The sequence below is a fragment of the Callorhinus ursinus genome, unplaced genomic scaffold (genome assembly GCF_003265705.2).
Source record: "Callorhinus ursinus isolate GAN/ISIS: 27379988/994484 unplaced genomic scaffold, GSC_fseal_2.0 scaffold2, whole genome shotgun sequence".
In the NCBI taxonomy this organism is placed as follows: domain Eukaryota; kingdom Metazoa; phylum Chordata; class Mammalia; order Carnivora; family Otariidae; genus Callorhinus; species Callorhinus ursinus.
In genome coordinates this window covers 92,006,002-92,025,765 of record NW_027397064.1, presented here as the reverse complement: position 1 = coordinate 92,025,765, position 19,764 = coordinate 92,006,002, and the positions used below count along the sequence as shown (strand labels likewise).

General features: G+C 39.3%; 1 protein-coding gene across 1 annotated transcript in view; it reads right to left on the bottom strand.

Annotated features, from left to right (window-relative positions):
- Positions 1–19,764, bottom strand: part of MAP3K19 (mitogen-activated protein kinase kinase kinase 19) — a 71,877-nt gene that overhangs the window by 38,730 nt on the left and 13,383 nt on the right. The window contains exons 3-5 of the mRNA XM_025856911.2: positions 10,133–10,321; positions 7,886–8,040; positions 6,123–6,238 (exon numbers count right to left, since the gene is read on the bottom strand). Of these exons, the coding sequence (XP_025712696.2) occupies positions 6,123–6,238; positions 7,886–8,040; positions 10,133–10,321 (460 nt within the window). The remainder of the gene's footprint in view (positions 1–6,122; positions 6,239–7,885; positions 8,041–10,132; positions 10,322–19,764) is intronic.

Here is a 19,764-nt window from a genome sequence, read left to right as displayed (position 1 = left end):
CTCTAGTGTATGGCTTTGTTCTAGTCTCCTGCCTGATCACATTCTCTTCCTTTTTTTTTTTAAATCCTCTTCTTTCTTTTTTCAACCAACTTCTTATCTTATCAATTTCCTTTATAAAATCTTTTATAATTTTCATCTTTACAGTCATATTCCATCCCTTCATCATATTTACCCTTATTTTTGTACATATATAAATTTTTCTTTCGTTAAAATTTTGGGAGGCACTTTCTTCTAAAAGACCAAAATACACCCAAAATCTAGCATGTGGCACTGATCTATGCACCAGCCTGATCGTATTTGATCATATTCTGGTTTTGTTTTTGTTTGTTTGTTCGTTTTTATAATTTTTTCTTTTTTTTTTCTTTTTTCTTTCTTTCCCTTTCTTTTCCCCCAGTTTCCGGTCTCTTCTGATTTGTTTAGTGTACATTTTTCTGGGGACGTTGTTACCCTGTTAGCATTTTGTTTTCTCATTCATCTATTCTCCTCTGGACAAAATGACAAGACGGAAACAATCACCTCAAAAAACAAAACAAGAGGCAGTACCAACTGCCAGGGACCTAATCAATACAGACATTAGTAACATGTCAGAACTGGAGTTCAGAATTATGATTTTAAAGATACTAGCTGGGCTTGAGAAAAGCATGGAAGATACTAGAGAAACCCTCTCTGGAGAAATAAAAGAACTAAAGTCTAACCAAATTGAAATCAAAAAGGCTATTAATGAGGTGCAATAAAAAATGGAGGCTCTAGGGGCACCTGGGTGGCTCAGTTGGTTAGGCGACTGCCTTCGGCTCAGGTCATGATCCTGGAGTCCCTGGATCGAGTCCCACATCGGGCTCCCTGCTCGGCAGGGAGTCTGCTTCTCCCTCTGACCCTCCCCCCTCTCATGTGCTCTCTCTCTCATTCTCTCTCTCTCAAATAAATAAAATCTTAAAAAAAAAACAAAAAGAACAAAAATGGAGGCTCTAACTGCTAGGATAAATGAGGCAGAAGAGAGAATTAGTGATATAGAAGACCAAATGATGGAAAATAAAGAAGCTGAGAAAAAGAGAGATAAACAACTAGTGGATCATGAGGGCAGAATTCAAGAGAAGGGATACCGTAAGATGAAACAGTATTAGAATAATTGGGATCCCAGAAGAAGAAGAAAGAATGAGGGGCAGAAGGTGTATTGGAGCAATATAGCAGAGAACTTCCCTAATTTGGGGAAGGAAACAGGCATCAAAATCCAGGAGGCACAGAGAATCCCCTTCAAAATCAGTAAAAATAGGTCAACACCCTGACATCTAATAGTAAAACTTATGAGTCTCAGAGACAAAGAGAAAATCTTGAAAGCAGCTCAGGACAAGAGATCTGTAACCTACAATGGTAGAAACATTAGATTGGCAACAGACCTATCCACAGAGATCCGGCAGGCCAGAAAGGACTGGCATGATATCTTCAGAGCACTAAATGAGAAAAATATGCAGCCAAGAATACTATATCCAGCTACGCTGTCATTGAAAATAGAAGGAGAGATAAAAAGCTTCCAGGACAAACAAAAACTAAAGGAATTTGCAAACACGAAACCAGCCCTCCAAGAAATATTGAAAGAGGTCCTCTAAGCAAAGAGAGAGCCTAAAAGTATCACAGACCAGAAAGGAACACAGACAATATACAGTAACAGTCACCTTATAGGCAATACAATGGTACTAAATTCATATCTTTCAAAAGTTACCCTCAATGTAAATGGGCTAAATGCCCCAATCAAAACACACAGCCTATCAGATTGGATAAAAAAACAAGACCCATCGATATGCTGTCTGCAAGAGACTCATGTTAGACCCAAAGACACCCCCAGATTGAAAGTGAGGGGGTGGAAAACCATTTACCATGCTAATGGACACCAAAAGAAAGCTGGGGTGGCAATCCTTATATCAGATAAATTAGATTTCAAACCAAAGACTGTAATAAGAGATGAGGAAGGACACTATATCCTACTTAAAGGGTCTATGCAACAAGAAGATCTAACAATTGTAAATATCTATGCCCCTAACATGGGAGCAGCCAATTACATAAGCCAATTAATAACAAAAGCAAAGAAACACATCGACAACAATACAATAATAGTGGGGGACTTTAACACCCCCTCACTGAAATGGACAGATCATCTAAGCAAAAGATCAACAAGGAAATAAAGACTTTAAATGACACACTGGACCAAATGGACTTCACAGATCTATTCAGAACATTCCATCCCAAAGCAACAGAATACACATTCTTCTCTAGTGCCCATGGAACAGTCTCCAGAATAGATCACATCCTAGGTCACAAATCAGGTCTCAACCAGTACCAAAAGATTGGGATCATTCATGCATATTTTCAGACCACAATGCTTTGAAACTAGAACTCAATCACAAGAGGAAAGTTGGAAAGAACTCAGAATCATGGAGGCTAAAGAGCTTCCTACTAAAGAATGAATGGGTCAACCAGGAAATTAAAGAAGAATTAAAAAAATTCATGGAAACAAATAAAAATGAAACACAACTGTTCAAAATCTTTGGGATGTAGCAAAGGCAGTCCTAAGAGGAAAGTATATAGCAATACCAGCCTTTCTCAAGAAACAAGAAAGGTCTCAAATACACAAACTAACCCTACACCTAAAGGAGCTGGAGAAAGAACAGCAAATAAAGCCAAAACCCAGCAGGAGAAGAGAAATAATAAAGATCAGAGCAGAAATCAATGAAATAGAAACCAAAAGAACAGGAGAACAGTCAACAAAACTAGGAGCTGGTTCTTTGAAAGAATTAACAAGATTGATAAACCCCTGGCCAGACTTATCAAAAAGAAAAAGAAATGACCCAAATAAATAAAATCATGAATGAAAGAGGAGAGATCACAGCCAACACCAAAGAAATACAAACAATTATAAGAACATATTATGAGCAACTCTATGCCAGCAAATGAGATAATCTGGAAGAAATGGATGCATTCCTAGAGATGTATCAACTGCTAAAACTGAACCAGGAAGAAATAGAAAACCTGAACAGACCTATGACCACTAAGGAAATTGAAGCAGTCATCAACAATCTCCCAAAAAACAAAAGCCCAGGGCCAGATGGCTTCCCAGGGGAATTCTACCAAACATTTAAAGAAGAATTCACACCTATTCTGAAACTGTTCCAAAAAATAGAAATGGAAGGAAAACTTCCAACCTCATTTTATGAGGCCACCATTACCTTGATCCCAAAACCAGACAAAGACCCCATCAAAAAGGAGAATTACAGACCAATATCCCTGATGAACATGGATGCAAAAATTCTCACCAAAATACTAGCCAACAGGATCCAACAGTACATTAAAAGGATTATTCACCATGACCAAGTGGGATTTATCCCTGGGCTGCAAGGTTGGTTCAACATCCACAAATCAATCAATGTGTAACAATACATTAATGAAAGAAAGAACAAGAACCATAGGATCCTCTCAGTAGATGCAGAAAAAGCATTTCACAGTACAGTATCCTTTCTTGATCAAAACTCTTCAGAGTATAGGGATAGAGGGTACATACCTCAATATCATAAAAGCCATCTATGAAAAACCCACAGCGAATATCATTCTCAATGGGGAAAACCTGAGAGCTTTCCCCCTAAGGTCAGGAACGCAGCAGGGATGTCCACTATCACCACTGCTGTTCAACATCGTCTTAGAAGTCCTAGCCACAGCAATCAGACAACAAAAAGAAATAAAAGGCTTCCAAATCGGCAAAGAAGCAGTCAAACTCTCACTCTTCGCAGATGATATGATACTTTATGTGGAAAACCCAAAAGACTCCACCCCAAAACTGCTAGAACTCATACAGGAATTCAGTAAAGTGGCAGGATATAAAATCAATGCACAGAAATCAGTGGCATTCCTATACACCAACAAGACAGAAGAAAGAGAAATTAAGGAGTTGATCCCATTTACAATTGCACCCAAAACCATAAGATACCTAGGAAAAAAATCTAACCAAAGAGGCAAAGAATCTGTACTCAGAAAACTATAAAATACTCATGAAACAAATTGAGGAAGACACAAAGAAATGGAAAAACATTCCATGCTCATGGATTGGAAGAACAAATATTGTGAAGATGTCAATGCTACCTAGAAGCATCTACACATTCAGTGCAATCCCTATTAAAATACCATCCACTTTACTCAAAGAAATGGTGCAAATAATCCTAAAATTTGTATGGAACCAGAAAAGACCCCAAATAGCCAGAGGAATGTTGAAAAAGAAAAGCAAAGCTGGCGTCATCACAATTCCGGACTTCAAGCTCTATTACAAAGCTGTCATCATCAAGACAGTATGGTACTGGCACAAAAACAGACACATAGATCAACAGAACAGAATAGAGAGCCCAGAAATGGACCTCAACTCTATGGTCAACTAATCTTCGACAAAGCAGGGAAGAATGTCCAATGGAAAAAAGACAGTCCTTTCAACAAATGGTGTTCGGAAAATTGGACAGCCACATGCAAAAGAATGAAACTGGACCATTTCCTTACAGCACACACAAAAATAGACTCAAAATGGTTGAAAGACCTAAATGTGAGACAGGAGTCCATCAAAATCCTAAATGAGAACACAGGCAGCAACCTCTTAGACCTCAGCCATAGCAACTTCTTCTTAGAAACATTGCCAACGGCAAGGGAAGCAAGCGCAAAAATGAACTATTGGGACTTCATCAAGATAAAAAGCTTTTGCACAGCAAAAGAAACATTCAACAAAACCAAAAGATAACTGACAGAATGGGAGAAGATATTTGCAAATGACATATTAGATAAAGGGCTAGTATCCAAAAATCTATAAAGAACTTATTAAACTCAACACCCGAAGAACAAATGATCCAATCAAGAAATGGGCAGAAGACATGAACAGACATTTTACCGAAGAAGACATCCAAATAGCCAACACACACATGAAAAAGTGGTCAACATCGCTCGGCATCAGGGAAATCCAAATCAAAACCTCAGTGAGATACCACCTCACACCAATCAGAATGGCTAAAATGAACAAGTCAGGAAAGGACAGATACTGGCGGTGATGCAGAGAAAGGGGAACCCTCCTACACTGTTGGTGGGAATGCAAGCTGGTGCACCACTCTGGAAGACAGTATGGAGATTCCTTAAAAAGTTGAAAATAGAGCTACCATATGACCCAGCAATTGCACTACTGGGTATTTACCCCAAAGATACAAATGTAGAGATCCGAAGGGGTATGTGCACCCCGATGTTTATAGCAGCAATGTGCACAATAGCCAAACTATGAAAAGAGCCAAGATGTCCATCAACAGATGAATGGATAAAGAAGAGGTGGTATATATATGTAATGGAATATTATGTAGCCATCAAAAGGAATGAAATCTTGCCATTTGCAATGACATGGAGGGTATTATTTCGCTGAGCGAAATAAGTCAATCAGAGAAAGACATGTATCATATGACCTCACTGATAATGAGGAATTCTTAATCTCAGGAAACAAACTGAGGATTGTTGGAGTGGTGGGGGGTGGGAGGGATGGGGTGGCTGGGTGATAGACATTGGGGAGGGTATGTGTTATGGTGAGTGCTGTGAATTGTGTAAGACTGTTGAATCACAGACCTGTACCTCTGAAACAGATAATACATTATATGTTAAAAAAAAGAGAGAGAGAGAAGATAGCAGGAAGGGAAGAATAAAGGGGGGGATTCGGAGGGGGAGACGAACAATGAGAGACTATGGACTCTGAGAAACAAACTGAGCGTTCTGGAGGGGGAGGGGATGGGGAGATGGGTTAGTCTTGTGATGGGTATTAAAGAGGGTAAGTACTGCATGGAGCACTGGGTGTTATATGCAATGAATCATGGAACACTACATCAAAAACTAATGATGCAATGTATGGTCATTAACATAACATAATAAAAAAAAAAGAATTTGGACCATGTCTTAGATTTCTTTGCATCCCCCAGAATACCTAGTCATGGGCCTTGTATATAGTCACTGCTCAAAAAATTGTTGTTTCCTTGATATCTTTAAATGAATCCATCAAATACATGTAGAAAAAGAAAGATTTCTAATAAGGCTTTTCAATAAGGGAAAAGTGGGATAGAAGTATTTACCTGGTTTTGGCATAGAATTCATTAGAATGTCCAATAACTGCTGTTTCCTAAAACTTTGTATTTGTGACACATAATGTATTGCTGATTTTCCACTAAAATCACAGAGTTTAGGATCTCTAGGAAGAATAGAATCAACATCAAAGATAATTTATTAAATCTATTAAAAAACAATATGAGGGAAAAACATTGACATCAAATAAATAAAAGTAATATCGTAGTTTGGAGCCGACAATAATAACTTCAGAGAGAGTGACAATTTTTCAAGATTTTTAAGTAAAAGGATTATGCTGTATATCTTATTCCCACTCCCATCCTAAAAACATTACAATATTTGCAGAAAATGTCCAACTTTGGGCAAAAGTTTCCATAATTCTTTAATGAGTAAATCAAGTAAAGATTGAAACATCCTGATAAATTGTTGTCTTACCATTCCAAATAGCTGATTGATTGGTTTTTTCTTTCCAGTGATTTAGCTAACTGCTTACTTTCTGGATAATTCTTTTTTTTCTAATGCTATCAGCTAGCTTTTTATCATTCAAAATTGTAGAACGGCATAGAATCTCTCTTTAAAATTAAGCTGACATGTTTTTTCACAGGCTCTGGTTGAGTGGAGTGATCTTGTCATAAAATCCCTCTACATGATCTTCTCATTTCTCTTTGATGTTTTATCATCTGCAACAATAATCTCTTACGGATTTTTCTCCATCAAAGGTCATGATTCAAAAAAATAGCATAGCACCAAGAATCAGGGGACAGCCACTGCCTTGATATGTGGCAGTAAGTAAGTCACTTAACTCATTCGCACTTGAGTTTGCTCATTTGCCTTGATTAGTGTTTCTCAATGTGGCATTTTTTGATTTCCTATATTCTGGACCCCACTCCAGGCCTATTGAACACCATCTCCAGAGTGGTGTCCAGTCATCTCCATGTTAATCAATCTCCTCAGTTGTTTCTTAACTCTGAAGTCTAAGGTAGCTTCAAACTTTCATCTTCATCCCATTATACTAACTGATCCTTTTACAATAGCTCATGTTCTTAACTATACTTTTGTTCTTGTAGGTCCCTTTTCTTCTTTTATTCCCAAAACAATATTCGAATGAAATACTGAGAAAGAATTTGGGCCATCTGTTCTTATTTGATGATAAGATATCTAGGTAACACCATTAGGAAACTGCAATTCCAACATGAAACACTGTTTATTAATCTTGATTTTTTTTTTAAAAAAAAGCTAATTGTTTACTTACCCTCCTCCAAAAGAGCATTTTGGCATATAGTAATTTTTAGATAACCGGAAATCACTACTATAAATTGCTTTTGATAATTGACAATGTTTTCTGAAATAATTAGTAACAACCTGGGGGTAAGGAGCTGCATACTCAAGAAATATTTGACACTCCTCATAACTACCAAACCAATATTTAAACAAAAAAATAGTCAACATCATAAGAATAATAGATAGCAACATCTAACATCTGTACATCACTTTGCAACTGCTAAGTCTCTTTTATGAACATGCACATGCATTCAATTCAATATAAATTTTTTTTAAGATTTTATTTTTAAGCAATGTCTACATCCAATGCAGAGCTTGAACTTACAACCCCGAGATCAAGAGTCACATGCTCTACCGACTGAGCCAGCCAGGCACCCCAATATGTAGAATTTTAAAAAGCAATCTATATGTTTAGGTTTACAAGTGACTTCTAAACATAACAGTGACATAGAACCTCTTCCACTGATGCTCACTGGCCACTCTTACTCACGCGTGATGCCTGAGGAGCTCAGACAGAACCTCCACAGGTCTGTAGACTGTTGACATATCAAGACCCTCAAACAGATCCACATCCCTCACAGCCAGCATCAGAGGGGTCAAGCCATGTTGGTTTGGGAAATTTATATCCAGGAACTCTTCAGATGCCTTTAAAAACAAGAAGCTTAATTTCTGTTATGTTTCTACTGTGTGACTATTTATACTAATCTTTGCATTTTCCTTGTTTAGCCAAATTTTCATTTTAACCTCAGTGCATTCTTTCTCAGTATCTATATTGAGGAGGAGCTGATGAATTGAAAGAACACAGGCCTGAGAGACAGACAGACTTGGGTTTGAATTTTACTTCCTTAAGCTCATTCTTTAACCTCGCTGATAGGGTTACATCAAGGACACTTGACAAAATCAAGGGACATCCAGTTAAGAAATGAATAATTCTCACTGGGGGCATAATTATATTAAAAGATTTATTTATTTGGTATTTATCTGAAATTCAAATTTAATTGAATGTCCTGTATTTTTTGTTTGCAAAATCTGGCAATTCTACTCTCTGACCTTCAGAGTCCTCAGTTGTCAGTAGGAAAAACAATGTCTTCTCTGTAGGTTTTTTTTTTTTTAAGATTTTGTTTGTTTATTTGAGAGAGAGACTGAGCAAGAGAGAGAGAGCATGAGCTGAGCCAGGGGAGAGGCCAAGGGAGAAGGAAAAGCAGACTCCCAGCCTCTGCGGCAGGGAGAAAATTGATGATTGGAGATAGAATATGAAAAGCACTGAGTAGAGTTTGACACATGCTCAATAAACATTTGTGGAATGAATGAATGATCCACAATAATAAGGTAGCTCATTTAACTGTATATATACAGTCAAATGTAGGTGGGTATATAGATGATATTTGCTGCTTTAATGAAAGTAAAACTTAATTTGGATAATTCAGAACTGAAAAACCACTGTAAGGCCAAATTATCCAAATTGCTTATTTTGTAGACCAAAGTAACTCACTAATTTCCATCCTTATTTCACTTTATGCCATATCAGTATAGTCAATGTCTCTACCTCAGTTTCTCTAGGGACAAACTAAAGATAATGATATTACCTCAGAGGGGTGCTGTGGGAATTAATTAGTTAATATTTTTTTCAGTCTCTGAAAAGAAACTACCTCTTATATCAATGTTTATTATTAGTTAGAACCAACACGAAAGGTTTGAGCTGAGAGTAGCTTTGCAATAGCACATTAATTTAGCATATCTGCTTATTAAGTTCTGAATTCAGTTATAGGCACCAGTTTCTTAAAAAGTGGCTGCTAATATTTAGGGTGAAAAAATGTGGTTATGAAAACATATTGGATTATAACAACTGTTACAAATACCATTGAAATAAAATTACTGTCTTTCAAAAGTGTTCTAAGCTTCAGTTATGACATATGGCAATTTTAGACTATGGTTTAATACAACAAAAGAATTTAAAGAATCCTTTGGATTTTGTTTTAGATTTCTTTGAACTCTAGGTGACCAGAATTCTGTTCACTTTCTCTTTATCTGTTTGTGTCTTTACCATAGGGACTAGAAGAAACTGTTTCCTAGCAGCAATTGATTTTCTTTCAGTTGGAAGATCATGTGATCTGACAGTATCTCTGAAGGTAAATAGCAAGAATAGACAGTTGCCAGTCACCGATAATTAAAGTCCTTGGTTATGCATATGGTTTTGTAAGTTACTTTGGGAAAGCATATCTGTGGCTAGAAGATCTAAACAAGAAGACCAATACCTTTAGAAGAAAGCACTTAAAAAACATATACTCTTAACTTCTCTAGTTACAACTAAATATTATGCAAAGCATAGGCTCTCTGATTCCCTTTTCAGGGTAAAGATAATAAGTGCAGCTGGTCCAAAGGGATCTAAACAGCAATTGTACAAATGGCAATGATGTCAAGGGAACTCCTCTGAGCAAGTTGACAGCAGTTCTCTAGGGGCATCCTGGGAGCATATCATTTCCCATGGGTGCTGCGTGATTCTAGCATCCAGCTGGAGGAAGGTGGAAATAGGCTGCTGCTGTGTTCTTTTAGTATCCTGTTTTCCACCCTAGTATCCTCTTTGATCCTGTTTCTTTCTCCTATTTTCTTCCTGAAACTTTCTGGGACTGCATTTGCAAAGAACTTATTTTTCTTTAAAAGGAGTCCTATGTAGTCCTTCCTTACCATTCACCTACCCACCTATCCAAAGGCAGAAACAAACATCAATTTAACTTACCAGCAAGTGTTGAAGTTGTTCAAGATTGCCTTGCCATGAACTTTGTAGAAGTTGCATTTGGGGAGCCTGGATTCCATTGATGGCCAAGAGTTGTCTTTGCACATCGCAATTAGCCACATGAACTGCGGTTTGATTGCTGTAATTACAAAGGGTGATATCTGCTCCCTTTTCCAGAAGAAATTCAACAACCTGCAACACCACAACATTCTTATTCACATTTTTTAGTGCAAATAGTATCTTCAGGGCTACTCAGAAAACTTAGTTAGACATGGCTTTGATTCATGACGTAGGAAAGGAGAATAAGGGGCATAAAAATGAAGAATTGATTTGAATGCCAATGACTGCTATTTGCCTTTTTTAAGTTAGGAAAACAAAAATCTCCATGACATGGATGATTTGGGGATACTATTCTTTTTTTTTTAAGATTTTATTTTTTTTAATTTTTTAATTTTTTAAAGATTTTATTTATTTATTTGACAGAGAGAGACACAGTGAGAGGGGGAACACAAGCAGGGGGAGTGGGAGAGGGAGAAGCAGGCTTCCCGCGGAGCAGGGAGCCCGATGCAGGGCCCGATCCCAGGACCCTGGGATCATGACCTGAGCGGAAGGCAGACGCTTAACGACTGAGCCACCCAGGCGCCCTTTAAGATTTTATTTTTAAGTAATCTCTCTGCCCAACATGGGGCTTGAACTCACAACCCTGAGATCAAGAGTCACATGCTTGGGGTGCCTGAGTCGCTCAGTTGGTTAAGCATCTGACTTCAGCTTAGGTCATGATCTCGGGGTCCTGGGATTGAGCCCTGCATTGGGCTCCATGCTCAGCAGGGAGTCTGCCCCTCCCACATGCTTGTATTGCCTCTCTCAAATAAATAAAATCTTTAAAAAAAAAAGCATCACCTGCTCTAACAGCCAGGCACTCCTTGGGGATACTGTTCTTTTCTTAACACTAGAAGTCTGTGAGTATATTATGTTAAACCCACATAAAGCATCCAAGTCCTATTAGTATGATCTGTAATTTAAAATATAAAACCCAGGGCTCCTGGGTGGCTCAGTGAGTTAAGTATCTGCTTTTGGCTCAGGTTATGATCCCAGCATCCCTGCTCAGCGTGAGTCTGCTTCTCCCTCCCCTTGTTCTTGCACTCTCTCTCCCTCTCAAATAAATAAATAAAATCTTTTAAAAAAATAAAATATAAACCATCCCAATTTAGACATACATTCTTGAAAGTACAAATATTTCCACAAGTATTTCTAGGGAGCAAATAAATGCCATTCAAAATGTTGATACATAATTTATTCAGCAAATAAGATTGAGTGATTAGCATGGGTCAAGAACTGTCCTTGGTGCTAAGACTCCAACAATGAACAAGGCAGGAACCAGGCTTTAAGGCATTTACAAACTAGTGAGGAACAGGGACAGATAAAAAGGCAATTGTGACATAGTGTGATAAATGCAATGATAGGGTAAATATAGGAGACTGAAGGTGGCCACTTAGAAGAAATGAATTAAGGTGTCTTGGAGGGTCCAGGAAGACTTCGTGGAGAAAATGATGTCTATTAAGCTGAGAACCGAGGGATCAGACTTGGTTAACTAGGCAAATGCTAGGGGAAAGACCGTTTCAAGCAAAGGATATAGTGTATACAAAGTACAGTGGATGCTATGGACTGAATTATTTCTTCTCAAAGTTCATATGTTGAAGCCCTAATCTTCAATGTACTGTATTTGGAGAGGGGGCCTCTAGGAAGTAATTAAGGTTAGATGAGGTTCTAGAAATTGGGCCCTGATCTGATAGGATTAGTGTCATTATAAGAAGAGACAGGAGAACTTGTTCTCTTTTTCTCTGCCAAGTGAGGACACAGAGAGAAAGTGGCCATCTATAAACCAGGAAAAAAGCTCTCACCAGAAACCAAATTGGCCAGAATCTTGATATTAGACTTCCCAGTTTCCAGAACTATGAAAAAAATTAATTTCTATTGTTTAAGCTACTCAATGATGGTATTTTTGCTATGGGAAGCCCCAGATGACGAATACAGAGGACAAAAGAACAAATAACATTCAAAGCTCTGGAAGTCTAAATTAGACATGGAGCTCAGGATGGGGGATGGAGGGCAAGGAAATGTGATAGAGAAGTCAATAGTAGATAAATCCTGAAAGGCTTTACCAACTCCCTTTAGGAATTAGAGTTGTATCTTCAGGGCAATAGGAAGCCAGTGAAAGATTTTAAACAGAGAGATGACATGATCAGATCAGCACTTCAAAAAAATCACTGTGGGAAGAGCAGAAGTTGGGAGACCAATGAGATTACTCAGTGGCCTCATGGAGAGAAAATGGTACCAAATAAGGAAAGTGGTAGTAGAACTGTAGCAACTGAGGGCATAATCCAAGAATATTTAGGAGATAGAACTGATTAGATGTGGGTGTTGATGGTGAGCCAGAAATCAAGATTATCCCCAGGTTTTTCACTTCAGTCCATTTTTGTTTATCTTCCCTACTGCCACTGAGGACCCAGCCACCATGATCTTTGGCCTGAAACAATGCAACAACCTTCTAATAGGTCTCTCCATTTCCAAATACCTTTGTCTGAAACCCATTACAGTGGACAGATTCAAAAAGTCAGAAAATAGTGTTGTCAGGTTCTGAAGAAATCAGAACCCTTATACACTGTTGTAAATGGTAGAGCTACTTTAAAAAACATTCTGGCAGTTCCTCAAATGATTAAACCTAGAGTTCCCATATGACCCAGTAATTCCACCCCTAGGAATTCTAGAAGTGGCATGAAAGAGAAATGAAAACATATGACCACATTAATACTTATACACAAATGTTTGTGGCAGCCTTATTCATCATAGCCAAAACATGGAAACAACCCAAATTTCCATCAACAGACAAATGAATAATGAAAATGTGGTATACCCATATAATGGAATATTATTCAGCTATGAAAAGGAATGAAGTGCTGATACATGCTGCAACATGAACCTTGAAAACAGTATGCTAAATAAAAGAAGCCAATCACAAAAGACCACATGCTATATGATTCCATTTATATGAAAGTCCAGAATAGGAAGATTTATAGAGACAGAAAGTAGATTAGTGGTTGCTTAGGGCTAGGGCAGGGAAAAGGAGGAAAGATAGAAAGAGATAGCTAAAGGGTTCAGAATTTCTTTTGGGGGGGCAGAGAGGTGGGTAGTTCTTTTTGAGATGATGAAAATGTTTTAAAATTGACCGTGGTGACGATTGTACATTCATGTGAATATACTAAAACCCACTGAATTCCACACCTTAAATGGGTGAATTGTACAGTATGTGAATTATATCTCACTAAAGCAGTTTTTAAAAATGCCTTTGCATGCCTGGTTGTCCTACAGGGTCTGGGCCCTGCCTTCCTTTCCAGCCTCATCTTATGCTACTCTTCCCCCTTCCTCTGCAAGCTCTAGTCACCTTTTTACCTCAAATATGCAAGTTTTTTCCTAACCAAGAGGCTTTATCTCCGTTATCCCTTCTTCCCCAACTGTTCTTCAAATGTCATCCTTTATCATTACCTTAGTCTTAGCATAAATGTAACCACATCAGTGAAGATTTTCCTGACCATCTTATTAAAAGAGGATTCACTCTATTGGTTACTTCAAAGCACTAACAGCAATTTGTAATGTAATTAAGTGCTTTTTGTTTCCTTATTTGTTGTGTTTCACCTTCACTAGCATGTAAGTCCACATTGCAAGAGATTTTATCACATGAATAAATGTCTTAGGAATGAGTAAATGAATGATTTAAGATAAATAGATGCTGATGCTATTTAATAAAATGGAAAGTACTGATGCTGGTGTTCCTCAGGAGAATTACATTTGGGGAGAAAAACAATGAAGACAATGTGGACATGCTATGTTTGAGATCTGTCACACACACACATACACACATACACACACAGGTATTCAGGTGAGAGATGTGAGTTGAGATACAGAATTAGGAGCCACCCCCTTATTATTAAGGAACACCAATATTTAATGGATGAAAAGAAAGAATTCATAATGTGACTGGAGAGATATTGCCTGGGAGGTGGGGGAAAACCCAGAAGGAAGCTAATGGAAGGAAGCATTTCAAGAAAAATTGGTGTCTAATGCTGCTAATACCTGAAAGGTCATAAAGGATATTATAGGTCACATCAGCAAAAGCAGTTTCAATGGACTGGTAGGGAACAATGCCAGACTGCAGTAGTTTGAAGAGGTGAGAAAATGGAGGCAGTGAGGATTGACCAGAACACTCTTTAGAGGGGCTGTTGGAAGACAATTCTCCAGAAACTCCAGGAACTTGTGTTTTTGTAGGTTTTGTGAGCAGACATGCTGACTGCCTTTGTTCTAGACCATGTTTTCAAAGACGTTTATATAGTGAATGACTCTGCAAGACAGATAGCGTCTCTTTCTGGAGCATTGGGAGCACTGGGAAAACATGCCTACTGTCTATTGTAAAAGACTCGGTTTTCCTAAGCTCAGGTTTCCCCTCTTTATTCAACCCACTGCATGTACAGGTATCACTTCTTTATGTTGCCTCGTGGAAACTGAAGGAAACGCTGATACTCTGGCCATTACTGTTGTGAATAGTAAACTGTCATTTTCCTCTGACCCAGGGGTCTCGTGTCTTCTGCCAGACTCTGAAACTGGTAGGTTAACTTAAGGAAAACTCCCAGATGCTTCACAGTTACTAATTTTTGCAAAAGATGAGATGATAAGAAAGATAGAAATGACAGAGGAAGAATGAGGGCTTCATGGGGTAACTAATGAGATTTATAGAAAGTTCATGAGAAGTGGTAGCAAATATGTTGACCAAACTGTATGGTCAACTGGGCAATAAATGATCCTCCATTTTATTGACTACCAATGCCTCTTTAAGGAACTGGGAGGTAGTTAAAGCCTGGGTAACAGGAAATAAGTTCAAAAAACAACTGTTCCCTGGTTTTGATAATTTTTCTATGGCTGCTATCTTCCTCAACAATCTGGCAGTTGGCCTCAGGTCTCTGCCACTATAACAAATAATACAAGATTTGTCCTGGGTGGGCAGAAGGTTCTATTCCCTTTCAGACAACAGTTACAGAAATGGGTATCTCCACTGAGCAGGAAAGAAGGAAAATTCATGACTGATACAGGCAAAAACCAGGCTTTGAACTTTGGCTCATTCATTTGGGATCTGGGTAGTGAGATGCATTATGTTTGTTAAGGAAGAGTGACAATAGTTATATTATAGCTCAGCCCTTCCTGCTGACAAGCTTAGATCCATTTAATTATGATAAAAGTCTCAGAATTTTTTGCAGTGGGTTCCAGCTACTGTAAGGGAGCCTTGGGCCTCCTGGAAAGATTTCCTTGAGACAGACAAGTTCCCATGATAAAGCACAGAAGTGGTGTTCAGGTTCTTACTGGCCTGGATTAGGTTATAATACTAATGAAGATGACGCATTAGAGAGAGAGACAATGACACAAAGAAATCAAGGAAATTTTTGTGATTAGCCCCACTACCCTGGAAAACTCCCTTATCCCTTATGTTAAAACCAGGTGAAAATGTAAAGATGTTATCATGACAAAGGGTCAGCAAATGATTCAGATTAAGACAGAATCCTTAAAAAAATTGAAAAAATTAAAAAAAAAAAGGCCTTGCTATGAAAGCCAAGCCTGAGTCAACCAAAGGGTGCAAACCCTGCAGTTCCAGTCAGAAAACAATGTGGCTACGGCCACTAAGTCAAGGATCCCTGAGGCTAAAATAGATGGTGTCAGTAATAATGACCTTGCCACCTGATAAAGAGCTTTGTATGGACCAAAAACATTGGAAGTTCATTTTGTTGAACAGCAAGAAGCTTCAATGCTTCTGGAAACCAAAAGTAAATATCCTCTCCTTATTGGTCTGGAGCCACTCTCTTTCACCATGCTCCTAATCCTTCCCCCCCCCGTACCTTGACCTCAGCTGCTTTAAGGAGAAAGATCTTTTAAGTGGGGCCAAGGACACCCAGTCTTCAAAGGGGTCTGAAGGTAAGAGCCACTGACATGACTATGTGATGAACACTGGGGAAGGAGAGACTCAAACTTTCATGGCTTTCTTAGATTCAGATTTCAAGTCATCATTCTGTCTAGTCCCTTGGGAAAAGTGGGTGTCTGAATTCAGCTAATGGTGGGAAGGAAAGCTAATATGATTCTATAAGTGGGGGCCTTTGGGCCAGTTCAGTGGATTATTGCTGTGGCTTCTATCTGAATGTGTAATAGGAATTAACGTATTATGTATGTTTCCCCATCCCATTAAATATCAAGAGGATTCTTCTGATCATGGTGAGCTAGTATGTAGGGAAGTGCTAGTATCTTTAGAATTCCTGATCCTCTTGAGTCCCTATGACTGATAATTTTGCCAGCTGGGGAGTTTCTGGCAAAGGGAGGCAGTCTCTATCTGGAGGCATTTCTTGGAATTTGGACTTATTGCCTCCTCGGCATGTCTACTAGGGATATCACTTTTAAAAAGCAGATATTAGGGGTGCCTCGCTGGCTTAGTCAGTAGAGCACACAACTCTTTATCTCAGGGTTGTGAGTTCAAGTCCTATGTTGGGTGTAGAAATTACTTAAAAAATAAAAATTAAATAAATTAATTAAGTAAATAAAAGCAGATATTAGCTTGCTAGTGGGTTTTTGTCAAAACTGAATGCCTAGGGACGCCTGGGTGGCTCAGTCATTAAGCATCTGCCTTCGGCTCAGGTCATGATCCCAGGGTCCTGGGATTGAGCCCCGCATCGGGCTCCCTGCTTGGCAGGAGACCTGCTTCTCCCTCTCCCACTCCCCCGGCTTGTGTTCCCTCTCTCGCTGTGTCTCTCTCTGTCAAATAAATAAATAATATCTTTTGTTTTTAAATATTTTATTTATTTATTTATTTGACAGAGAGAGAGAGATAGTGAGAGCAGGAACACAAGCAGGGGGAGTGGGAGAGGGAGAAGCAGGCTTCCTGCCAAGCAGGGAGCCCGATGCGGGACTCGATCCCAGGACCCTGTGATCATGACCTGAGTCGAAGGCAGACGCTTAACGACTGAGCCACCCAGGCACCCAAGAAATAAAATCTTTAAAAAAACAAAACAAAACAAAACTGAATGCCTAATCCAAAGAGATCTTGTGGGTCTCATGTCTAGTATTTCCATTTGGGGGAAACCAGAACCCAATGACTAACAAGGTAGGAAAGGCCTAACATTATTTGTCCAATGGAAATGGTGTATTTAAGAATGTAACTAGCCTGGACACATTGGCATCTTTGCTTCACATGAAAAAATGGTATCTTTTCCTTTGCTGGAAATTCTACCCCCCCCCCCACTCCACCACCTGAAGCAAAACTTCTGGCTTAAGGGTACTTCGATTCATAGGGATTCCCCTAAGTGCCTGGGCCTGGGTCAGTTATGGTTCAGTCAAGATGAAACCTGATGTGTGCACTGGGCTATTGCAGCTGGTTGGCCTCAGTGTCAGCTATGCAGAACTGGCAAGGGACATGGTTGTTCCACTCAGTGGGTAAAACTCAAGGTTGTTCCCATAGCTCTGGCCAATACTCCCCTTGATGAGCCTTGTTATATTTTTACTGATTTTGGGGCTGTTGCCAATGGTCTGGCTTTTGGGTCTGCCACTTAGAAAATTACAGACTGGCAGACGAAAAACACTTCTCTTTAGGGCCATAAACTGGAAGCAAACTGTCTGGGTCAACTCATGTAGAAGCCCATGGCAAGCGTCCATTGTCTGATGAGATAGACTGGAATAAAACTATTGATTGATGCTATGCAACCCAGATTTCCTCCACTGCTACTTGAATCCATCATCATATTAGACATGGCAACACAGCCACCAACACAGACTGGGCACAAAGTAGAGAACTGTTATCGGGGTGAAGCTGAGCCACTGAAATGGGATACACAGATTTTGTGGTGGTTGAGGGTACCTAAAGAGAGAGCATTTTCAACCATATGAAGTACAGGGAAGGTAGAGACATTGATGACCTTTGTTCTTTAGAACCACCCAGGACATTTTCTTCATGAAAGAAAATGTCCTGGAGAGTCTCTCCCAAACTGTTCAAGGCACCTTATATGTGACTGACTACTGGGTCTTCTATTCCTTGCCAGACAGCCCTAATCATGACTTGATTGCCAGTTCCCTTAGCTTTACAAAAAAGTCTATTACTAACTGCAGTCAACAACCCCACCTCTTGCACCTTCCATGTAAAACACCTGTCTACACCTCCAGATTTCTTCCCACTCGCATTCCCGCAGCCATCACTTCTCATTCTGTGGGGGTTATGAATACTGCTTGGCTGTTGGCAGGGACAAACAGGACTGGTAATCCTCCCAAATCAAGGACCAGACTCAGTTACTCAGATTAAATTGAGAATTCTAAGACCAACCAGCCAGCTGAGAGGTCACATGGAGACATTGTCAACCTGTGCCCCCTGACTAATGTAGGTCCTACTCAAAGGAGCCCAACAATTGAGAACACCACATTTTTGTCCCCAAGGGGTACCCCCAAGATTATACCTCTTGTAGAGAAACCTGGCATTAACTTGTATGGCTTCTGAAAACATAATGACTTATGCTTCAGGGGTGGTCAAAAGAGATCTTCAAATCTTTAAGTAAATACCATGAGTAGATGATGTATCTTCAGATGACTTCAGAGCTTTCCCAAAATGAAGCTACCATTGGTTACTGGAGGGAGCTTCCCTGGGGGATAGCTGACTTGTCATTTATGTGCCCCTTGTGGACAATTATCCCTAAGACAGATGTCCAATTAGAAAAAGTAGAACAAAATTTGTTTCTGCCTTTAGCTAAAGTCATCAATGATACCACCTCATCCCTTCAAGATATTCAGGTCAGCAGTCAAGTCACTGGCCAGGGTTGTTATGAATGATAGAACTGTCCTAGACTTCCTCCTTGTGGGTCAAGGTGAAGTCTGTGCAATGGCTAATACAGACTGCTTCACCTGGGTTGATGCCTTGGACCAAGAGAGAAGATCAACAGAGAAACTTAAGGAGAAAGCCATCTGGTTGATGGGATTTGTTCAGCTGGAGGGGTTCAGGACCATTGATGGCATGGTTGACACTAGTTTACAATATGGCCTCATTCTACTGCTTGGAGTTCTATTGATAGTAGCTTTGACTGAATATTGTATGAGACAAATTAATGGATGTGGTTCCAGCCGCTGTTGGTCAGATTAATCAGAGTGGTATGCGCATGGGAAAATTCACCAGGAGTCAAGACAGTGTAGAAGTGAAAGGTAAATATTTTTAGGAAACAAGTCTCTCTGGGTTTCTCACATTTCTACAAGTCGTATGAGCAGAGGCACTGACTGCCTTTGCCTCAGACATTCTTTTCAAGCTTGTTTGTAGAGTGAACAGCCTTCGAAGCAAGGAGTAGGTTTGCTTACTACCCATTATAAAAGATTTGGGCTCCCTAAATTTAGAGTTCCTCTCCTGCTGCAATCTAACCTACTGTCTAAACAGGGGTCATCTGGTCCTCTTCCTACTGTCCTGTGGGAATTAGGATGAGGGAAATAATACAAAACTGGTAATACTCTGGTAATCCTATTGTTATGAGTAATAAAGTGCCCTTTGTCTCTGACCCAGTTTTGTTTCTTATGCCAAG